The sequence below is a fragment of the Hemicordylus capensis genome, chromosome 3, assembly GCF_027244095.1.
Source record: "Hemicordylus capensis ecotype Gifberg chromosome 3, rHemCap1.1.pri, whole genome shotgun sequence".
Classification (NCBI taxonomy): Eukaryota; Metazoa; Chordata; class Lepidosauria; order Squamata; family Cordylidae; genus Hemicordylus; species Hemicordylus capensis.
In genome coordinates this window covers 290,608,987-290,631,961 of record NC_069659.1, presented here as the reverse complement: position 1 = coordinate 290,631,961, position 22,975 = coordinate 290,608,987, and the positions used below count along the sequence as shown (strand labels likewise).

At 45.5% G+C, this 22,975-nt stretch overlaps 1 protein-coding gene across 10 annotated transcripts in view; it reads right to left on the bottom strand.

Moving 5' to 3' along the window:
- SAP130 (Sin3A associated protein 130) overlaps window positions 1-22,975 on the bottom strand; it is a 34,191-nt gene that overhangs the window by 2,280 nt on the left and 8,936 nt on the right. For 7 of the 10 annotated variants that reach the window (XM_053310075.1, XM_053310077.1, XM_053310076.1 and 4 more), the window contains exons 6-20: window positions 18,445-18,569; window positions 15,576-15,700; window positions 15,137-15,284; window positions 14,830-14,920; window positions 14,100-14,204; window positions 13,483-13,624; window positions 12,277-12,392; window positions 9,187-9,489; window positions 8,146-8,320; window positions 7,563-7,667; window positions 5,279-5,637; window positions 3,934-4,176; window positions 3,578-3,703; window positions 2,255-2,358; window positions 158-271 (exon numbers count right to left, since the gene is read on the bottom strand). In XM_053310075.1, the coding sequence (XP_053166050.1) occupies window positions 158-271; window positions 2,255-2,358; window positions 3,578-3,703; window positions 3,934-4,176; window positions 5,279-5,637; window positions 7,563-7,667; window positions 8,146-8,320; window positions 9,187-9,489; window positions 12,277-12,392; window positions 13,483-13,624; window positions 14,100-14,204; window positions 14,830-14,920; window positions 15,137-15,284; window positions 15,576-15,700; window positions 18,445-18,569 (2,381 nt within the window). The remainder of the gene's footprint in view (window positions 1-157; window positions 272-2,254; window positions 2,359-3,577; window positions 3,704-3,933; window positions 4,177-5,278; window positions 5,638-7,562; window positions 7,668-8,145; window positions 8,321-9,186; window positions 9,490-12,276; window positions 12,393-13,482; window positions 13,625-14,099; window positions 14,205-14,829; window positions 14,921-15,136; window positions 15,285-15,575; window positions 15,701-18,444; window positions 18,570-22,975) is intronic. The other 3 variants (XM_053310069.1, XM_053310072.1, XM_053310071.1) reach the window with 2 other exon arrangements.

Here is a 22,975-nt window from a genome sequence, read left to right as displayed (position 1 = left end):
ATATGGCGAATGGCTATTAAGTACAATGTTATTTGTTCATCCTTCCCTTCTATCTCAACAACTTGTTGTCTCAAGTATTTTAAAACATACTTCAGTCAGGTTGAAAAACAAATTGCAGTAAAAGTTTAAGCTCCATCAGACAAGAAATGAACTGTACCTGTATCAGTTCATTTATTCGATGCAAATCATCATCAGTTGCTGCTTTTTTCTTGGGAATGATCCCTTCTTGCAAAGAGGTGAGTCGTTCATATACATCATGCTCCAGATTAGTCTATAAAATATTAGAATTTGGCAAGAACATCAACATTCTCATGCTGTTTTATATTAAAAGTTACCATTTCCTCTAACTTCTTTCAACAAAATTAGTATTTTTCACTGGCTGCAGAACCACTTTTTTTTAAAAAAAGATCACAGCATCTTTCTTGTAGCTGCCATCTGATGCTCTCAAACATGCTTCAGAATAAAATAGGACTGCCCCACCTCTGAACAGGAAAACATGGAGCTTAGCCAGTGTTACCTACAATGGAACATCTCCCTCAACCAACCCATCTCATGCTTGTGAAAGAAGTGCTTTGAAATTCTCAACCTTCTTACCACCACCTCTTATGCCTGGATCAAAACTTCAATCCACATTAAAGCTTCAGGTTATTTTCACAAACCCGAAGTAGCCCCAGTTCTCCTAAACATACAGCTGTAACCTCAAAGGCTCGGGGAGCTGGTGCTAAAATACAAAGCACCTACCTCACCCCCACCTGAAATAGAAGCATCCAGGAATGTGGAGCAGTGCTGCCTCCTCAAATCAGCGGCACCATCCCAGACACTTCTTCAGACCTGTGCACCAGAGGGAGGGATTTGCCAGTTTTGAGCATTAGTGTAAAATCCATCAGCTCTTATGCCTGGACCAAAGCCTCCATATACACTAAAGATTCAGGTTCATTTGATACACATTTCCAATTAGCCATTGGTTTGTGGGGTTCTGCAGAGTTTGGTTTTGTCCCCCATGCTGTTTAACATCTACATGGAGCTGCTGAGAGAGGTCATCCAGGGACTTGGACTTGAGTTGTAGCAATATGCAGATGACACCCATCTCTCATCACCTGATCCTAGGAAGGCACTGGATGTCCTGAGTCAGGGGCTGGAGGCAGGGCTGGGTTGGATGTGGGCTAATAAACTCAGACTGAATCCAGGCAAGATGGAGGTGCTGTTGGTCAGTAGGAGAGCCAGTCGGGATTCGACTGGTTATGGATGGGGTTGCAGTACCCTGAAAGAGCAGATGTGTGGCTTGGGGGTATTGCTGGACCCAGCTTTGCTTTTGGAAGCTCAGGTGGAGGTGGAGGCCAGGGGCACCTTTGCACAGCGTCAGCTGATGCACCCTTTCTTGAGAAGGCAGATCTGGCCAGAGTTATCCATGCCTTAATCACACCATGGCTGGATTACTGTAAGTAACATACTCTATGTGGGGCTGCCCTTGAAGAATATTTGGAAACTGCAGCTAATGCAAAATGTGGCAGCTAGGATTTATTCCTGAGCTGCCTTCTGGGATCATATTACACCCATTCTGAAAGAGCTACATTGGCTGCCAATTTGTTTATGGGTCCAATTCAAGGTGCTGGTTTTGACCTTTAAAGCCCTTAACTGTTTGGGCCCTGGATATCTGAGGGACTGCCTGCTCCCAGGGGTTTCTGCCAGCTTGATGAAGTCATCAGGGGGCTCTGCTCTTCATGCCAATAATGAAGGAGGCTCAACTGTCATGCATGTGGGGCAGGGCCTTCTAAGTTATTGCCCCAAGCTTTGAAATGCTCTCTCAGTGGGCATCCACTCCTCAGTCGCCATCATAATTTTTAGAAAGCAAGTGCAATCTTGGCTTCTTACCCAAGCTTTTATATGAGTGTTTTTGTTGTTGTTACTCTGTATTTTATTGTCTTATTGTGTATGTTTCTTAAATTTTTAATTAGATTTGTATTTTTATATTACAACTTAATATTTTAATTGTATAACTTTTATATTTTTGAAATTGAGATTGTTTTAATGAAAGGTGGTATAAAAATCTAACAGTAAATAAATAAATAAATAAATAAATAAATAAATGGCAACCTGACACTACACACTTCATTTTTGATGGGAAATCCAGTCCCAATAATCTGTCACTCTGCTGGTATCTTCTCTCTATTTTTAAATACACACATATCCATTAAGCTTTGCCTTGGAGCACTTTCTTCCCCACTTATAGGAAACAGACAGTTCTCCCACTTACCAGCTGCAGTAATTGTGCTGCGCAAAGATGGACTTTCCATCCCTGTGCACGACAGGATACCCCCTTCTGATTGGCTATTTCTTGCAACATAGCCTTCTTTTCTTCTAGAAGGAAAGTCAAAGATGAGAAGGAAGCCAACCACCATGCAATAAAATGTGAGGTGCACTTTAGTCCTCAAGTCACCAAGCTGAAGAGAGCACATGTGTTGTCCAGTATTCTCTTCAGTTATTCCTGCCCTGGGCACTTGCTCCTTGACCACTGGTATGGAGGGTAGAATGCTGGAGTACAGAACAGGCCACACATGTGAAGAGGAATAGATTTCCTATTTTCAAATGGTTGAAGCTTAAGTCTGCAAGACCTTCAGACTGAGAAAAGAGTCTCATGACTATGGGTAGTGTCCATTTCTTTAATGGATGAAATACCAAGAGTTAAGCACAATCATATGCAAAAGTGTTTTGTAAAAAAACCAACCCACTAGAAGTAGAAATACTAGACAGTTGACAAAACTGGTGAGTATGTGGAAATTTTTTTTGTTTTAATCTCTGCATTCACTAAATATGAAGATTGACAAGACTTTTGTCTTAAAGCCAAAGAGTGTATGTACACTGTACTCAAAAGCCAAATTTGGTGATCTGAATCCACAAAGCAAATTAAGCAAATCTGTTTGCTTATTTTGCACAAGTTATTCAGCTTCTGCTAGCCACTGGGAAGGAGCAAGTAACTATGCAGAGTTTTCAAGCCCCCACCCCTACAGGAAGTTCTGCAATTTATTAAGCATTATTGTACCCCTACTAGCTGACCCCACACAGAGCATCTGTGCGCTCTTTGGGGCCAGCGGTTACCTCTCCCCCACCCCCCCAGTCTCCACTTCCAGGCCCAGTTGCCTCTCCTCCCCACCACCACTTCTGCCCCCCGCTTTCTCCCCCACTGGGCCATGCCTCCGCGATTGGGCTGGGCCCGCCGCTGCCTCTGGCCTCTGTGGCCAGGCCTGCCGCTGCCACGGCGACCAATCCTCCTGGGTGCGCCTCAGCCAATCAGCTGGGCGCGGGGACGCACATTCCAAGGCACACCCAGGAGAATTAATATAATAGATACCAACTGCAAAACTGATATGCACTGTTACCTCTGTAGCATAAATTTATGTTGGTTTGAGACAGTGAATATCTTTCTAGGCAAAAACTAAGTCTCACTGTATGTCCAGCTATATCAGAAGTTACAATGTACAAGTCAGTATTTGATGTATGCCTTTATAAATTGGATCACAGACCATAAAGCACCATTATATAGTCCCATATTAAAATGCAATGACAGGAAAAAACATACCTTTCACCCTGACGTCACTATATCGCTGAAAATGATGGTAGGCAGCTTTCCATGGGTTGCGATAGTGACGAAGCAGTGTTATGGGGGGTCTTGGACGCACAGGCACATACCTCACCCCTTCTTCATCTAAGAAAGATTAAGAAACATCATTCAAGTTCTTTAAGATGCTTGGGTTATGAACTAGGCACATAAATGCAATTCCAGGATTTAAACACAGGACCAACATACTTTGAACCAGCAATTAGCTCAGTCTTAATGTTAATTCTCATTTAGCAGCAATACTATATTTTGGGTAGATGGGTATGGCTTGGAGAACAACCACTATGAAAGAGTTTGCCTCAAAAGGTAGTAGTCACCTATATACTCTTTTGGAGGCGACTTGCGCTTCTCTGCCTTGACTAGCAGACTTTTGGTAGTGGATTTTTCATCATCAGTGCTATTGGTCTCCATCATGTCCCCTTCCTCTGTAGAGATGACATGTTGCTGCTTCCGTGGTTTTTTCCTTGGGGAGGCACCAGGTGGCAAGTCACTTGGGGGCACTGAAAGGTTGTTGGGCAGTAATGTAAGCGAGGGTGTATTTGTAGATAGGGGAGGAACTGCTGAAAGAGAAGAAGAGGAGGAACACATTTAAGAAATTGACAATTAAAATGAAGAGGGGTCCAGACCTTTCATCCCCACCCTCAAAAAAAAGCACAATGCAAGAAGCTTTTGCTGTACCTCTCCTGCCAACTCTATGTGCTATGCATTTATAAGGAGCAGCTATCTAGGACATTGTGTTTCCTTGGGCCTCCCTCTCAATATCTCAAAATCTGAAATCAGTTTTTGTGGGTTCATCTCCTAATTGTCTTTTGAATCATTTGGTCCTGTACCAAGAACATGAGTGGGCAAGACATACAACCTTAGTTGTACCTTATTTACCTCTAGGACAGGCATCCCCAAACTGCGGCCCTCCAGATGTTGCTGAACTACAACTTCCAGCATACCCAGCCACAAAAAATTGTGTCTAGGGATGCTGGGAGTTGTAGTTCAGCAACATCTGGAGGGCCGCAGTTTGGGGATGCCTGCTCTAGGAGGATCAGTTACTTTTTTTAGCTTAAATAAGTTCACTATGACAAGGCTTGGGAACCCCTGTGCTACACCAGATTCAGTTCACATGTTGCAAACTTCTGCAACCCTCATGTAGTAAAGTAGTTATCACCACATGTCAAAACTATCTATCTTGGAAAAGGAATATAAAGGCAAATTTCCCTTTCTGAAAAACATGATATGAAGAATCCCTTGTGTCATAGTTATTGTTTGCAAGGGTGCACAATTGCTGTCTTAATTTTCACCACATAATATACAACTGTTAATGCTTGATGCGTCCAAAAACATCTAAATTTAAAGGTTAATATATTCTTAGCATTACTCCAACTATTTCCCTATGAAACCTTTTTTTTTTTACTTGCAGTCTAGGATCATGGCTGGATGTTGAAATGCCCATAGGCTATCATCATGATACTAAAAGCTTTAGTATCATGATAGACTATGGGCACTTCAACGTCTAGCCATGAACTTCTGTACAGAGATCAAATAGAAAATTAAAAAGTTTAAAGGTATCTAAAATGAAGGAAGTCCCATTCCTTTCACGATTATATTCTGTTTTGCAAATGGTGGTCAGGCTTTGTGACCAATTCAAATCTCTCCTGAGAGAAAAACTACCTGAGACTGGCCGTATTATGTCCATAGGTTCCACTTCCTCTTTGATTTTTATCTCTGGTACCACAGGACCCAAAACTGTGGAGAGGACACCACTTATGGTTGACGGAGGTGGAGGAGCAGCCACAATTGTGGTTGAAGTGGGTGGGGCAGATGGAACTGTTCCTGGAATGCTTGACAGGGCTGCTGTGGGCTGTGAAGGTGGACTGGCTGCTGTGATGATTGTTGGAATGGCGGATGGTGGCTGCTGAGAAGCAGGGACTGCAATAGGAGATTGCTCGTTGCTCTGAATGGATACTGCCTCCACAGGCACAGTTACTGGCGTGGCCATTGACACATGGATTTCTGGTTTAGGCTTGGCACTGAAAATGAAATCAGTAACAGTGTTAGTATAGTGTAAATTGCATCTTTATACAAGTTGCACTTACTGTAACTTTGTGAAATATTTTTAGTCAGTGCCTCTACAAGACCAACACTGTTTTCCCATGGAGGTGGTTGGCATCCTCGGTCTGGGCCACTCCAGCACCCCCCAAGTGCAGTTATTGGGCTGCTGAAACCTGCATTCTTCCCTATGGAGAAAAACCTTAAAGCCACTTGTGGGGTGCTGGGGTGGCCCAGAGTGAGTGGTGGTCTAGTGCAAAGAGGGTGCCAGCCACCCCCATGGGTTGCTAACCCATGGGGTACTGGGTTTTGTTGTTTCTGAAGTGTTCTGAGTGTAGATTCTTTGGTAGCATATAAGATTTTCCATGACAAACCATGAATCCACTCTCATCTGCTAACCTTAAAGACACATAAACTTCAAAAATCACTTAAAAATCAGCCCTTTGCCCAGTTCCTTTCAAATAATTCTGATAGCTTCCTTGCCCACCTTGGGAACTACCACCCACCACACTCCACTCTAGGACACCCCTTTCTCCCCGACGTGAAGCTATACATTTGCTGCAATCCTCATTATTCTCTATGAGGAATTCCAAAATAATTTTAAAATTCACCAATAATCAGAGGAGTGTCTGATTGCCTTGGAACTTTGTGGATAGTAGGCACCCCTGGTTGTCTACCACCCACCCCACTTTTGTGCCCCTAGGTGCTCCACAATAGGGGATATGGGCTGGTTCGGGTCCCATGATACCCTATGAGAAAAAAATAAAAATAATTTTCAAAAATTTATAAAAAATCATACGAGTGTCCGATTGCTTTGTGGTTTGGGTGGCAGGTACCCCTGGGTGCCAGCTACCATCCTACCAATTTCTGGATGTTCGAACCGGTTCGAATCCAACCACCCCCTGGTTTGGTTCGAATTTGAACCTGTAGCTCGAACCTGATGGCTTGTTCGGTTCGAATTCGAACCGGTTCGCACATCCCTATTGAGAAACCTTGTGACACAGCACCACTAATTTGGTAAGGGAGCCGCATGTGTGTCCCCAAAATGTGAACAGCCTCCGAGTCTACCACAAATGCCTCTCTCTCTAATTCTTGGCAATTTCATGTAAAAATGGACAGTAATTTATAGTTCCAGAGCAAACCCTAAAAATGTTTGGATAATGTTCAAGTGATTTGGTAACTTTTGTTCAATATTCCCACTCTTAGAAATGTATTACTCTGTTCTTCAAGTTCTAATTTTTTCTCCAAAGCTGCTGTTAAAAATAAAGCTCTATCCTGTCATAAAATTCTGCAACCAGCAGCAGTGTGTCTCAGTAAAAGCGTATTTGGATACTTTATTACAAAACACAGACTTTGGTTTTCTTATTGCGAAGTCAGAGACCTTTAGTAAATAATTCAGTTTACCCTTTCCCACCCTCAACATACTGTATTTTGTCTACTATAAGAGTGAGGCTATTGGGAATATACAGTCAACCAATCTAGGAGGCGGAAGTACCAGTCAGAAACATAACAACCACTTGGTAAGCACATGGCGGTGTGTTCTTGGGAAAGAGAGGGATTAGCAAGATCTGGCAGAAAATTGTGAAACTTAGAAAGATGCAGCCAGATTTCTCAAACTTTAACATCCAGTGAATATGTATTGGTCCAACTTTAATTTACCTAGAAGCAAATATGCATTAGCTGACTCCACATAAAGTGTTTACTAATGAGTAAGAACCTACATCACTGGGTTGTTGTGAGAATAAACTCAAGTATGTAGTACACAGCTCTGGGCTCCTTGGAGGAAGAGCGGGATATAAATGTAAAAATAAAAATAAATAAATAAAAACAACCAGCTCTCACACCTTTCTGACAAAATTGCAGTAACTTTTAATCTTTCATGTATCATTTTATTCTGAAGTCTTACCCAGCTGGTCTTGGTGATCCAGATGCATTCCTCATAGAGCACTCTACTCGCGTGCCAGTGACCTCAGATGGCTGAGGGGGAATGAGGCTTTTCCTAACGGCCAACCTGAAATATTATTAGAGGCAATTAAACACCTATTTAGGATTACAGAACGCTAAAATCAATTATTTAATATTTCCAGTTGTAAACTGAATAGATCCCTTTGCAATTCCTTAAAAAAACCTATTTAAAATAAGAAGGCTTTACTGTTCCTCTATTTATCCAGTATAGTCTCCATTTGTTTGCTGCTAAAGGAGAAAGACAAAAATCTAAACAATGTTTGTAGGTTTTATTTTAAATTTTAAAAAATAAGGCAATCAATTTGTAAAGGTGGTGGCAAGAAAATCAATCAGGGGTTATTACACAATTTCTCCCATTCTGCATTGGCTGCATCATTCTGCCACCACTTTATAGGAAGACTTCTTGTTGGTTTTGCAGCAAGAGAATAATGTGGCTAACCCTCTAGAAGAATGTTACTTGAGGCCATTTTGAATACTATGGTGAGTAAATTTTAAGTACTATGGACAGCTGCAGTTTTACTCACCCGTCTGTAGTGGGTTTCTTTCGGAGGATGCTTGGACGAGGGGATGAACCCTGGGCTGGTGTGCTAGAACTGGCACTCTGACTATGCGTTTGCACCACTGTAGTTGAAACTGGAGCAGCGTTGAATGTATTGCTGATTGGATTGGCCACAATGGTGGCTCCATCTGCCAAGACCACTTAGTGAGAAGAACAAAGCAGATTGTAGGAATTTAACAGAAGTGACAGAAGATAGGCCAATTGTCGTGGCAACTGAAAGAAAATTCACTGGGAATGTTGCTTTATCTATTCTTGCTCCACAATCTCCTTATTTAGCGGGCAACATTCAGACCAAGTCTCACTGAACGTAATGGGAATTTAGTCATGACTAACTTATTGATTTTGGTGGTGCGTAGTCATGACCAACTAGTCTGGATATTGCCAGCTGTTTTTAAAATGATCTCTAGCCCAATTCTATGTACTCAGAAGTAAGTCCTGCTAAGTTCAATGAGGCTTACTTCAACTATAGGAGTGCAGCAATCATTAGTTTAGCTCCCACCTACCCCCAGCAAAATATTATGATTTCTAGTGGCAAGAAAAGTCTTTTGCTCAACAGCTGCTGCCTTGCAATACAAGATTTGATGAAATATAGAAAAATCTGCATTTTGTCTGCCCATTACTATGCATGCTTGCTTTGTACACCAAAAATAGCAAAAGTCTGTGTTTTACACAGTGTGATGCATCATATGCCCAATATGATGCATATTTATAAGTCTCACAGAATTCAGTTGGACTCCTTCCCCAAGCAAGCAGGTAGCATCCAGAACTCTAGCAGAGTGGTATTCTTCCAGCAGAAGGTCTTTTCACTTGTGCAAAGACCCCTTCTGTTCATGGAAGCAGCTTTTGCCAAAGAAGCACTGCTTCAGAAAGTGTCTCCATACTGCCCACCAAGTACAGGATTGTAACCCCAGAGTTGTTGTTTTCAATGCCATCGTTGCTCGAAAGACACTAACAGGAACAATTTATTATTCCTTTATCTGCAGCACAGATATTGTTGGCTAGTTACCTGATGTCTTTGTTTCAGTTGGTGGCTGCTGAGCACTCATTGCTGCAGTCTGAAGACCTTGTGTGCCAATTGGTGCAGCTGGATGTAGCCCTTGAGTTCCAATTGGTGCAGATTGTATTCCTTGTGCACTGATGGGTGCTGGTTGTATACCCTGTGCACCAATTGGTGCAGACTGGATGCCCTGGATATGACGGGCATGAGATGCATCCACAGTCATTAGCTGCATGGGGTTAAGATGGACCGTAGAGGCTACTCCTACACCAGTCGGAGCTGTTATGGCTGAATTGGGAGCCTGAGCTGAAACTGAGAATGCCAAACAATTGCTTAGTTACTTCCACCAAACTGACAATTTGTTATCCTGTGCTAGATTTTATAACAATTTTGCTTGGCATTTAAAGTTTATTTAGACATCTGTGGTCCTGCTGAAGATCCCAAAAAATACAAGTAAAATTCATAAACCAATCTTTTCCTCTTAGGATTTCTACAGCATCAATGGAGGCTTCCTATTATTAAAACTGAATTTTATTATAAAATTCATGAGTACTAGTTGACCGGGCGCATAGCATCTGCGCCCCTAGTTCTCCCTGGCTACCCCCCCCTTCAGCCCCTTCTCCCTAACTCTTCCCCCAGGTGTCTCTAACCACCGCCCACCCTCTCGCTTCTCTCCCCCCACTCTCCCCGCTTGTGGTTTCTGACCGGCTTGCTGGCCCGTTTGCTCCTGCTGCCGCTTCCTCACACTGGCAGCACACAGTGCCCACCACGGCTGGTCCCGCCGCTGGCCGCCATTTCCCTGGGCAGCAGCTCAACAGTCTAATGAATCCTGCCGCGCGTGAGCTCCACCACCCAGCCAATCCGGCGCCTCGGCTTCCCAGCCAATCCGCTGGGTTGCCGGGATGCATCCCCCCAGAGGCACGTCTACGGGGATTAATAATATAGATTATTGTATTCTACACCTGGAATGAGACCATCTGCTCCACCACTATCCTCCAAATTAAAAGTTTAGCCAACATACAGCCTAGCTATCACAGCTTTTTAGATCCTAGCTATCACAGCTTTCTTAGCCACTAAAGTGGCTGCTGTCGGATGATAGGCCAACGGTTTAGCTCTGTAACTGTAAGCTGATATAGCACATTGATTGGGAATGCAAGCGATGAACTAGAAAGTTCACCTCAAGATTGAATTCACTGGGTTGCTTTAGGCAAGCCATTATAGATCGATACACATGTAATTCCAAGCCACAGCTTGACTCAGTTTAACATAAGAACAGCTGTGCTGGATCAGGCCCAAGGCCCATCTAGTCCAGCATCCTGTTTCAAACAGTGGCCCACCAGATGCCACTGGTAGCCTACAGGCAGGAGTTGAGGGCATGCCCTCTCTCCTGCAACTGGTACTCAGAGGCATCACAATCCTACTTTAGATGGCTCGCACAAACCAGTTTGCCAGGTAGGATGTTAACAATCAACTATGGATTTTACCAAGTATAAGCTTAGGAATTCCTTGTGCAACACCAAAGTGTGTTTGGGCTCACAGTAACATGGGAATAAGAATACTCGTCATGGATCCCGTAAGAATGATTAAGCGAAGAGAGCTGAATAGCTCTGAACATTAAGGTGTGTGTGCGCACGTGCACACATATGCATCTATTCTGACAAGCCAAGTAGCTCCAGCTACTACAGTCTACATGTTGGCAAGATCCAGTTCGCACTACGCTACAGTCTGTACAACTGGCAGAGCGCAAAATTATTACAGTTAGTCACGACAGGATAGGTTTTAAGAGTATAGAGGCATGTCTAAAATTAAGCAACGGTTGACAGCAAGTGCCTAAAAAATCAAACAGGTGACATTCAAGATGCATGGGAGAGGAGAAAGCAATGCAAAAAAGAGTGACATGCACTTTACTCTCTCTTCTCCATGAACTCATCTATTTAATGCCATTTAGGCGTTACCAAGTTCATATTATTTTTCTGCATTTGTAAACGCAGCTGCCCAAAACTCAATCAACCCTTTAAAGCCAAGGTGTCAAACTGCTGCCCCCTGGGTTGGATCAGATCTGCTGAGCTCAACTGACCAGCCAGCTCAACTGACCAGCCCCCCCCCCTCCGCCGCCCAATTCTGCCCCATGCCAGAGACAGCAGCACATCTCATTTGCCAGCCAAAAGACTTCCTTCTTCCCCGCCATCGGTGGCATCTCTCTCTCTGCTATACACTGCAGGGGGAGCTTGAGTTGCTTCCTTTGCTGCCACTCTCCTCCCTTCCTCCTCACTCATAGCAGGTTTTTCAGTGCACAAAGTGCTAACTCAGAAGAGGGGGAGATAAAAGAGGAGGGAGAAAGGCAGGCAAAGTCAAAAGATGGCACAAGGTGCTTTTTGTCTGGGGGGCGAGGGAGGGAGGAAGGGAAGAGGAGGACGGGTAAGAGGGGTTCTGCTTTTCTTGGGGCATGTTTTGGAATTATTGATCTGAGGGTTAAAAATATGTTGAGAACAACAACAACAGTTCTCATCCTCCATCACCACCATAATGCACAGCAAAAGTTGTGCATTCAGCTAATTTAAATGGCAGGGCAAGGAAAAGAGGAAGAAAGGAAGAGAGTAAGAGAAAAAGGGAGGAGGAGGAACACAGAAGATGGTGAAAGATAGAAGGCTGTAGTCCCCCAGAAGTGCATCAAGATCAAATCTAGCCCACCATCTAATTGAGTTTGACACCCCTGCTTTAATACAGCTACAGGCTTTTACTGTCACCATTTTAGAAATTATATATCTGCTGCTTCAAAAACCTCTGAACCAGATGACTGACATTTGTTACACATAAAGGTATGAATTTGAAAGGGAGAGGCTTGTTTACCAAAGTCACTGCAACTATTTTTATTTTTTGCTTTATCACTGTCCATTATTAAGCAAATAAAGTTGACAGTGGATTCTTTAAAATATTTAAATACTGCATTCAGTGGCTAGCCTTTGCTTCTTGGTTGCAATTTTTTCACATTAGTTTGGAATCACATCTTTAACCTCAGAAATATTCTTGGGCATAAAGCTTTGTGATACTGCTACTCTAATGCTCCTCTGTAAATCAATAAATGTTACAATGTCTTACCAGGATATTGGCGGATGGTGGAGACGGAGCTGGTAATAGGTGTGTAAGTATGGGCCAAAGGGTAAGAAGGTGGATACGTTGGTAAAAAGTACTGGAATTGAACAGGCACTGACTGTCTACAGAAGTGAAGACAAATGATGATATTATTTTTAAGAATTATGTATACACTGCTTTTCAATGAGAAGTTCAAAGCGGTTTACATAGCAAAAAGAATGATCTAAAAAGAAACAGGAGGGAGACACCATCAGCTGCCACTGTAAGACACACTGTGCTGGAGTGAATAGGGAAAGCTGCTCTTCCCCTGCTAAATATAAGAGTATTCACATTTTAATACCTGCCTCCACACAGCAGGGTTTAGACAAAACTATTTGTCACATAACAAAATGTAGCAATGATTATTAAATTTTGTTTTAATACAAGCCACCTATTTGCTTGTTTGTTTTGCAGAACACCAGATGTTCTTATCTTGTGGTTGCCACTTGAAAAGGTGATTCCTTCTGCACCCTGAAGCAGTTGTATAGTATACTCCAGGCAAAAAAGAGCAAATAGAAGGAATGAAATAAAAGTTTTTCTAGGTTTGCACATGCTCCACGTCACTTTCCTGACTGTTGAGACACTGTTAAAAGTTGAGTCCTGAACAGTCCGTTCTACTGAGAAATGGCCTCGAATTTTAGTGGCTTGCCTGAGAACTCTCTTAAATGGCTACATGCACAAACCTAACAACTACTCACTACCTAGCAATGCATCTCTCTTCTTTTTATCCTGTGCACCCAAATACAGCTGTACAGGACCTGTAGAAGGAACTTTTATTTCAGAATTCAACTTTGTTTGCTCTTAAACTGTGAACCACCCAGGGACTTTTTTGTATAGAGCAGTATATGAGTGCACTAAATAAATTAAAAAGTGCTTGATTTTCCTGAAAGTACACCACAGACTCATTGAACTGTAGACTTCAAGGCACTATCTGTCCTTAAAAGCATCAAATATAATTTGAGTGCTAGAGTACTTTTCAGTCACATAGATAAAGAAGTTCCAAAATTGCCAGCATTTCCCAGTAGAAGCATGCAATGGATCACTTGCCCTGAACTTAAGTTAACTGGAAGATCAAGATATTTCATTCTATTTATGCTGTTTTCACCTGTTATATATGTCATATATCCAAGATTATCAGGTATCTGCCCAGTATATCAAAATTCATTTAGTTACCTGTTATCATTTCTAGCTTCCATTGCAACTGGATTTGGAGATGCACGGTGACCAGATATGGGAATGAGATTACTCCTTTCTGCAGTGTAGTCAGACTGGATGCGAGGAGAAGTATGTGTGATCTGCTGAGGGACCACTTTAGCTGCACAGTGAGAAAATGCACCACAATGATTTACAAAGTAAACTTAGACTAAGGATACAAACACCCTCAAAGGAGGAATTGGAACCTCAGAATGGCTCTATATACTGTTTCAACTCACAAAAGCACACACACTAGAGTAATCTGGAGATGAAAACCCAGGGATTCTGAATGGAGTGTAACTTGAACAAGGCTAGTGAAAAGAGCTGTTCCAGAAAGATCACACTTGACAGAGAGAGAGAATTCCAGCAATAAACATAACTAAGCAATAGATTTTATACCTGAACTAGCTCAAAAAGAGTTGACTTATCAAAAATAAAGAATGAGAAAGAATAGACTACCATTACATAGATCAATTTCTCTCAATCTGGAGTGTCCTCTCTTGCTTAATTTGCTAACATGCATTGGTACCCACAACTCGTTCTGTCCCTGCTAACAAATAAATGTTACAGATTAAATGAACCAGAACATCTCTCACCAACTGGGATGTTTGATGTGGTCACAGCAGTGGCATGGGAAGAGTGCGAGGGCATAGTCACGGTGACAATCGTACTTGTAGGCGCTTGAGTATGAGATACAGAACCTAAAAAGGTAGAGAGATGCATATGTAGTTAAATATCTCTCACCTACATTTTGTGGCACAGCAGGGAAATGCTTGACTAACAGGCAGAAGGTTGCCGGATTGAATCCCCACTGGTATGTTTCCCAGACCATGGGAAACACCTATGTCAGGCAGCAGCGATATAGGAAGATGCTGAAAGGCATCTCCTCATATTGCACAGGAGGCAGCAATGGTAAACCCCTCCTGTATTCTACCAAAAGACACCCACAGGGCTCTGTGGGCGCCAGGAGTTGATGGCACACTTTACCTTTACATTTTCTACAAAGAAATATGTACTAACACACAATGAAACTACTAGGCAGCAAATGTACTTTTCACAGAATAGCACTTGACTAGGCCCAGAACAAGCCATCTCTCTGGTATGGTAGCTGATGTGAGAGAGTCATCCAAGTGCAGCTAACCTTACAATAGGACATGCTAAAAATCCATGTGTGATTATTTTATCATATCTGTCAACAATCATGAACCCTTAAAGGGTCTTCGCTTTTGCTTTTTAAAAACAAGATACTTCAGCTCTAATTAACTGGCTTTCATATTTGTACAGAAGAAGAGACAGTACAAGAAACGCAGAGAAGCAGGTACTCACCAGCTGTGGTTGCTGAAGGAATGGTATTGGTTGCTAAAATAGGTGCCACTGTTGCCGCTACCACTGGAGTACCGGTACTAAAAATGGTTTTCTATAGAAGAGAAGTTGTAAATCAAGAAAGCTTTGCTGATATGCTGGTTCACTTAAAAATCATGCTGTGTCATTTTAAAATGAAATTACTCTCCAAGCCCCAAGTCCAACACAAAACACGATTCAACATTTCACTCGGCTTTAAAAATGACATAGCAGTAAAAGCCAAGAAAATATGGAAGAAAAAATTTCATTAATGCTGTTCACAGTTATTCACCTGAGCCATAGTGTGGAGCTGCTGTTTTTGTGTTCCTATGGCTGGATGGGAAGGTAAGGTAATTCTGGTGGCTGTGTCCCGTGGCTGTGCAGGGCGCTGAATACTGATAGGTGCAGAAGGGTGCTGCTGAATTGACAACGCTGGCCGACTGGAAAAGAAAATCTGGTTATTTTCTGAAAGTTCTCAGGAGTCACGTATCTCTCAGGGCTCCTTCACACTATATGGTTACCACAAAGATGGGTATTTAGCTGATCCGCATCGCAAGCTGCTAAACAAAGGACAACTCACTGCATGGAGCAGCTACTAAAGGAGACAGATTGAAGCAACCTCCACATGATGGACACATTGTATAAACCGATCCTTAGTTACATGCCTCATATATACCTTTTATATCCCTTAAGAGAGATAAAGAGTGTTTACACTGCTCTGGGTTGGTTACCTGAGGGTAGATTCTGTAGCATGTGTTGTTGTAGTAGTAATAACTGGTGATTGCGCCCTAGTGGCTGAGACTGTTGCTACAACAGCAGGAGGGATGGTGCTTGAAGTTGTCACAGGGGGTCGCGACTGTGAAAACACAAACAAACAAAAAGTAATAATGATTATCCACTATTAAGAACAAAGGAACAGCCTTGCTGAATCAGGCCCAAGGCCCATCAAGTCCAGCATCCTGTTTCACACAGTGGCCCACCACACACATCTGGGAAGCCCACAGGCAAGAAGTGGGCATAACCTCTCTCCTGCTGCCGCCACTGTGCAACTGGTATTCAGAGGCATCTTGCCTCCAAGCCTGGAGATACTCTATACCCATCAAGACTAGTAGTCATTGAGAGACCTGTCTTCAATGAATTTGCCAAAACTCTTTTAAAGTCATCCAAGCTAGTGGCCATCACCACATACCGTGGCACAGAGTTCCACAGTTTAATTGTGCACTGTGTGAAAGATGTACTTCCTTTTGTTGGTCCTAAATTTCCTGGCCATCAGTTTCATGGGATGACCCCTGGTTCTGGTGTTGTGTGAGAGAGAGAAAATTCTCTCCATCCATTCACTCTACACAATGCATAATTGTACAGATGTCTTTCAGGAGAGAGCCTGCCAGAAGAGCTAGTTTTGTGGTAGCAAGCATGCATTGCCCCCTTTGCTAAGCAGGGTCCACCCTGGTTTGCATTTGAATGGGAGAATATGTGAGAACTGTAAGTTACTCCCCTCAGGGGATGGGGCTGCTCTGAGAAGTGCATCTGCATGTTTGTATGCAGAAGGTCCCTCCCCAGCATCTCCAGATGATCTCCTGCCTGCAACCCTGGAGAAGCCGCTGACAGTAGACCATGCTGAGCTAGATGGACTGATGATCTGACTCTGTATGAGACAGCTTCCTATGTTGATGCCAGGAGCTCGCCTTACTTGAGAGCAAAAGAAGAAGTAGAGAGGAAGCTCAAGCACACAGTCCTCCCCCCGCCCCCATCTTCTGACTTTTCATAAAGCTCCAGGGCTCAGCAGGGTTTGGCCATGCCGCTGCAGAGATAAAAATCCAGTCTTTGAAGAAAGTCCTACATTTACCTACAGTCCTTCGTGATGAAGCACACGCGAAAATAGCTGGAATCTAGACAGCTTTTCAAGGACTATTTGGATCACACCCTGGAATATCCTATTATGCCTATCTAAGTTTTGACTTGTTCACACCTTGGAATAACTTATTTTTCATCTATATACGGGAGACCCACGAGCATGTTTACAAGACCATCACTCTGATTTGAATGAATTATTTTAGGAATTCATTCCCCTGGGTCCATGCCAAAAGTCTAGCTTCTCCCCATACATTACTGTTTTTCCAAGAGTTTATCTACTTACTAGTATCTTTCAGCCCATTAAAATAACGGGCGCTAGTAGCCTTTTCCCCGCACCTTCCGCCCCAGTATCCAGGGCTACTACCGCCTCACCGGCCGGGCCTGGACCCCCACCACTGCCGGCCTCCCCTTTCCGGGCCGGTCCGGCCGCCGCCGCCTGTGGCTTCCGTGGCCGGGCCCGCTGCTGCCTCTGCCCCCCCGCCCTGGTCTCTGGCCGGGCTGCCGCCGGCCTCCGCCATCGGCCTCCACTCCGCCACCGGTCTCCCCGGCTGGGCCTGGGCCCCCCGCCACCACCTGCCTCCCCTTTCCGGCTTTTTCTGCTGCCTCCTTCCCTTCGCCCGGTAGCGGCGGCGCCTCGCTCGGCTTCCCCCACCGCCTCCTTGCCCCGTCCATCGGTGGCGGCCGCGGCTCCGCCGCCGCCTTGCCCGGCTTCTTCCGCTGCCTCCTCCCCCCGCCCGGCGGTGGCGCCTCGCCCGGCTTCCCTCGCCGCCTCCTCCCCCTGTCCATCGGCGGCGGCTGCGGCAGCAGCTCTGCCCCCGCCTAGGCCAGCTTTTTCTGTTGCCTCCTCACCCTGTTTGGCACTGCCGTCTCTCCCCTCCCCGCCTCTGCCCTCCCCGCAACTGGCCCGGACCCGCCCCCTCTGCCCTCCCCGCGGCCGGCCCGGACCCGCCCCTGCCCTCCCCGCGGCTGGGCTGACCAGCCGGCCAACATGGCCGCCTGGTGCCTGCGGTCGTGTCTCCCTCAGCTGTTCTGGGCACGCGCTCCGCGCATGCCCAGAACAGCCAAGGGAGACACAGACGCAGACACCAGAGACACGGGTGCACACGCTAGGGCTTTATTATATAGGATGGCATATCTGTGACGGGCTCCGCTGTTTTCAACTATCTTCAAACAATGGAGGGATTTTTCCACCATATTATGGACTTTCATGCCCTGGATACTGGAATAGTCATCTATGTCTATGTTTTTGTATAGCTTTAATATAGTTTCTGTATCATTGTTGAGACTTGCATATGTATCTTTGTTTATAGTTATTTATTTTGTATTTATGGTTCCCATATTTATGGGTGTGTATTGACATTTGATATTTTCTGTTGACTTAGAATTTATAAATCTATTTTGAGTCAGTTTAATATGTTCTATTATGTTTTATTAGGTTTCCACTATATTTTTCTCCTTTTCACATGGTCTTTTGATTTATGGTATCTTTGTTTTTACGTGTTACTCCTTTTTTGATTTGTGATTGTGCTGCTAGAGTCCTGTGCAAAGGAGAGAGTTGGGAGTGAATTAGGCAGAGGACTCTGAATTTAAAAATGACCCCCCATATAAGAAAAACCACTGACACATTTCTCAGTCCATATTACTATGCAATAGTCAACTGAATTTTCTGAGTGGTTTTCCAGTGAGAGGGTCAAAGAATGTTAAACAACCACCGCTTGACTACAATGCTGAATGACTGTCACCTACCTGGATTGGTTGATGAATGATGTGCTGAACTGCTGGTTGAGCAGTTGCTGCATTTGGCAACTGTGACGCTGGCCTTAGGACTGATGTTACTTTTGAACTGGACATCACAGCAGCAGCTGCTGCACCTGAGGAAAAATCCATGTACATGTAACTAAAAAAATAGTTAAATGTTCCACTTTTATTAAAATAGCTACCATTTTTACTTAATGTATTTTTAAAAAACATTTATATCCCGCTCTTCCTCTGAGGAGCTCAGAGTGGTGTACATGGTTATGTTTACCACCACAACAACCCTGTGAGGTAGGTTAGGCTGAGAGATACATGACCGGCCCAGAGTCATCCAGTGAATTTCATGATTGAATGGGGATTCAAACGTGTGTCTTCCCGGTCCTAGTCCAACACTCTAACCACTACGCTATGTTGGAGATAAGGCAACATGTTTTAAAAACAGAAAATACAGATAATAGTGCTAACTAAACCAAACTGCTTACCACAGAAGAAAAGATCAGGTGGTAACACGGGACTTGCAGAAAACGGAGCATTTGTTTCACTTACCGTGAAGGCTTCTTCTGGTTGGTGTTGCCAGGGACACCTCTGGGTTATCCTTTCCCACTAGCTCCTAGGCAGGACAGATTTGATTTGCCAATAGCAGTTTGGCTACGCCTCCTTGGGGCTAGGGAGATAACCCCGCCCAGTTCTTTCGTCCGAGAGACATACACACACCATAGGAGGTAACAGGAAAAAAGTGAGAAAACAGGTACTATAACGAGAACCTTGAACTAAGTGCTCGGAGGGTCTAACGAATATTAGCCTGGGAGCAGTAACAATAATTGGTTCAGATGAGCTATTCTTAGAGGTATTTATCCCCTGGCACCCTAAGGCTACCAGGATGAGGCAAGGAGCGCCAAACTGAGTGGGTCGAGGTGTCCCTGGCAACACCAACCAGAAGAAGCCTTCACGGTAAGTGAAACCAATGCTCCATTCTCAGTTGTTGTTGCCAGGGACACCTCTGGGACATACCACAGCTTGGCCAAACAGGGCGGGAGCACTCCGGCCTATTCCTGAGGGAGAACCCGCTGAAGCACCCTCCTGCCGAACGCGGCCTGAATGGTAGCATGGGTCTCCATTTTATAATGCCTGATGGACGTGGAGCGCGTGGACCAGGTGGCGGCCCTACAGATATCCTGAGCTGGGGCATTAGCTGAGAATGCAGCTGTGATGGCTGCAGCTCTTGTTGAGTGTGCCGAGATGTTTGATGGTGCTCTGACATGCCGCACTTCATACGCTAATGCGATGCATGCCCGGATCCAGCAGGCGATTGTGGATGACGTTACAGGGGAACCCAAGGACCTAGGGTGAAAAGAGACAAACATCTTGTCCGTGGTCCGAAGCGATGCTGTGCGCTTAATATATTTCTTTAGACATCGACGGACATCTAGGTTGTGCCACAACTTTTCCCTCTCCTGCACTGGATGGGGGCAGAACGATGGGAGGAAAACATCCTGAGACTGGTGAAAAACTGAAGCGACCTTTAGTCTAACAAAGGGGTCCGGAATCAACCTAACAGCTTCCTTGGAGAAGATATAGAATGATTTGTGAATAGACAGAGCCCTTAGTTCTGAGACCCTCCTTGCTGATGTTAGTGCTACTAGAAAGGCCAGCTTGAACGATAGCACCTTGAGCGGAATGTCCGCAATCGGTTCGAATGGTGCCCCTTGAAGTGCCTTTAGGACAATATGCAGGTCCCATGATGGAAAACGGTGAACGGTCGGGGGGGACAACAGTGTTGCTCCTCGCAAAAAAGTCTGAGGTGCGGGTACATTTGCCAAGTGTCCATCCTGTTCCCTGATATCAAGCCTACTAGGGAGGCTGCTTGGCGCTTTAAGGTGTTTGGTCATAGACCTTTTTCCAGACCTTCTTGTAGAAACAGGAGGAGGTGATGCAACTTGGCGCTGCCCCTAGGTACCGAGTGACGGGTCGACCAACGAAGAAAGGCCCTCCACGTACATTGGTATATACGGTTAGTAGAGGGTCTACGGGATGCCGACATGGTAGTGACGACTTTAGCCAAATAGCCAAACTGCCTTAGAGTTCGCCGCTCAGTCTCCATGCGGCAAGCCTTAGCCAGCCCGGATCGGGATGGAGAACTGGACCCTGTGACAGCAGGTTGGGAAGGACCGGGAGTTCCCATGGAGCCTCCGTAGATAGATGCAGGAGCTCTGGGAACCAAGGCTGTCGTGGCCAGAACAGAGCTATGAGTATGGCTTGGGCTCGCAGAAGCCATACCTTTCTCAGAACCCTGGCTAGCAAGGGGGTCGGGGGTATGTGTACAGTAGGCCGTCCGGCCATTTGGTTGATAGAGCATCGGTGGCCATGGCCCTCCTGCATGGGAACCTGGTCATCAACCGAGGCAGTTGGGCGTTCAGCAGAGAGGCGAAGAGATCGACCACTGGGGTTCCCATTCTCCCTACGATTTCTTGGAAAATAGTTGGATGTAGTGACCACTCCCCTGGTTGGACGTCCTCCCTGCTGAGCCAGTCTGCCAGCACGTTCAGCTCTCCTTTCACATGATGGGCTGTCAGTGAGTTGAGCTCTTTCTCCGCCCAATAGAGCAGGAGAATCGCTTCCTGATGCAATGATTTCGAGCGGTTCCCCCCTTGCTGGTTTACGTGCGCCTTTGCAGTGGTGTTGCCCGTTTTTATTAAGACATGACGCTTGCGAATTGTCGATTGGAAAGCTAGCAGCGCAAGTCGAATGGCATGGAGCTCCCTCCAGTTGATGCTGTGCTGTTTCCCCCCCTCTGTCCACAGGCCCTGGGCCGTCAGGCTGAGGCAGTGGGCACCCCAGCCCGTCACTGGCGTCCGTGGTTACTATGATCCTGGGAGAGTCCAGAAACTCCTTCCCCTGGAGCAGGTTCACCGGGGACAACCACCAATGAAGCGATCCCCTGAGGGTGGATGGTAGCCTCAACGTCACCTTCCTCCGCCATGCAATAGAGTGCTGGTGAGGGAGCAGGAACCACTGGAGGGGCCTGAAGTGTAGACGAGCCCACGAGACGACCTCTATGGTGGAGACCATCAAACCCAGGAGCCTTGCTAGATACAACAGCAAGGGCGATGGAAAAAGCAGAATCCTCTATTTCCTCCCTGATGGTCTCGAAACGGTCTTGCGGAAGGAAGAGCCAATCTCTTTCTGTGTCGATAACGACGCCCAGGTGACAGAGCTGGTGGCTCGGAGTGAGTTGGCTCTTTTTTCGTTTGATTATAAAACCGTGGAGTTCTAGTTCTGAGAGTGTCACTGAGAGATCTCGCTGGGCCTCTGGGTAGGTATGCGATTGGACGAGCAAGTCATCGAGATATGCAAATAACCTGACCCCCTGTAGTCGAAGACGCGCCACCAGAGGGGCCAGGACTTCGGTGAATACCCTGGGAGCGGACGAGAGGCCAAACGGAAGAGCAGCGTATTGGAAGTGAAGGCCTGCGTACTTGAAGTGTAACAGCCTTCTGCTCTCCTGGTGGATTGGAATATGCAAATAGGCCTCCTTGAGGTTGATAGATACTAAGAGGTCCAGATGATGGAGGGCCTCTGTGACTGACCTTAAAGTCTCCATGCAAAAGCGCTCCCTCTTTACCCATTTGTTCACGTATTTTAAGTCCAGGACCGCTCTTCTGGACCCGTCCCTTTTGGGGACGGTAAACAGAATAGAATAGACGCCACCCCCCTCCTGGGCGGGTGGAACTGGTTCTATCGCTCCGATCTCCAGCACGTGACGAATCGCCTAGGACATCTCTGCATGTTTTTGCCAAGAGCGAGATCGTGGAGTTGGAAGGAACCTCTGGGGAGGAGGGGCGTCCACCTCGGTATTCTGTACCCGGTTCGAATTATCCGAAGGACCCAATTGTCTGTTATGGAGGATTCCCAGACGGGAAGAAGGGCCCCCAGGCGGCCTCCCAGGAATCCTAAGTGAGAGTCATTGACCTGTCTTTTGCTTGGTTGCAAGGGGCTGTGGCTTGAAGTATGGCCGGCCCCTGTAAGAGGAGCGCTGGCATCCCCAGGAACCACGCTGTTGCCTCGTGTCTCTATCCCGGCCCCTGAAGGGCCGAGAGCCTCGAAAAGGCTGTGACTGAGACAACCCCTTCTTAAAGGATGGTCGGGCTTGCGGCCAGCCGATGGCATGGTTTTGCGCTTGTCATAAGATTCCACTAGGATGTCCTTGAGGGCGGCCTCCCCGGACAATTTAGTTGCATCATAAGGCACAGCTGTCAGATTACTCTGACATATTGTCAACTGGCCAGTTCTTCAGCCACAGGTGGCGACACCCCAGCACTGATACGGCGGCTACCCTTGAGGAAAACCTGATGGAGTCCAATGTAGCATCCGCTATAAAGGCCTGAGCCTTCTGCACCTTGACCAATTGCTGTCTTAGCTTGAATGGGTCAGAGGGTGTATCATTGAGGAGATCGTCTAACCACAAGAGGTAAGCCCTTGCGGCCATAGAGGCTGTGGTGGCCGCCCGGGTAGACAATGAAGA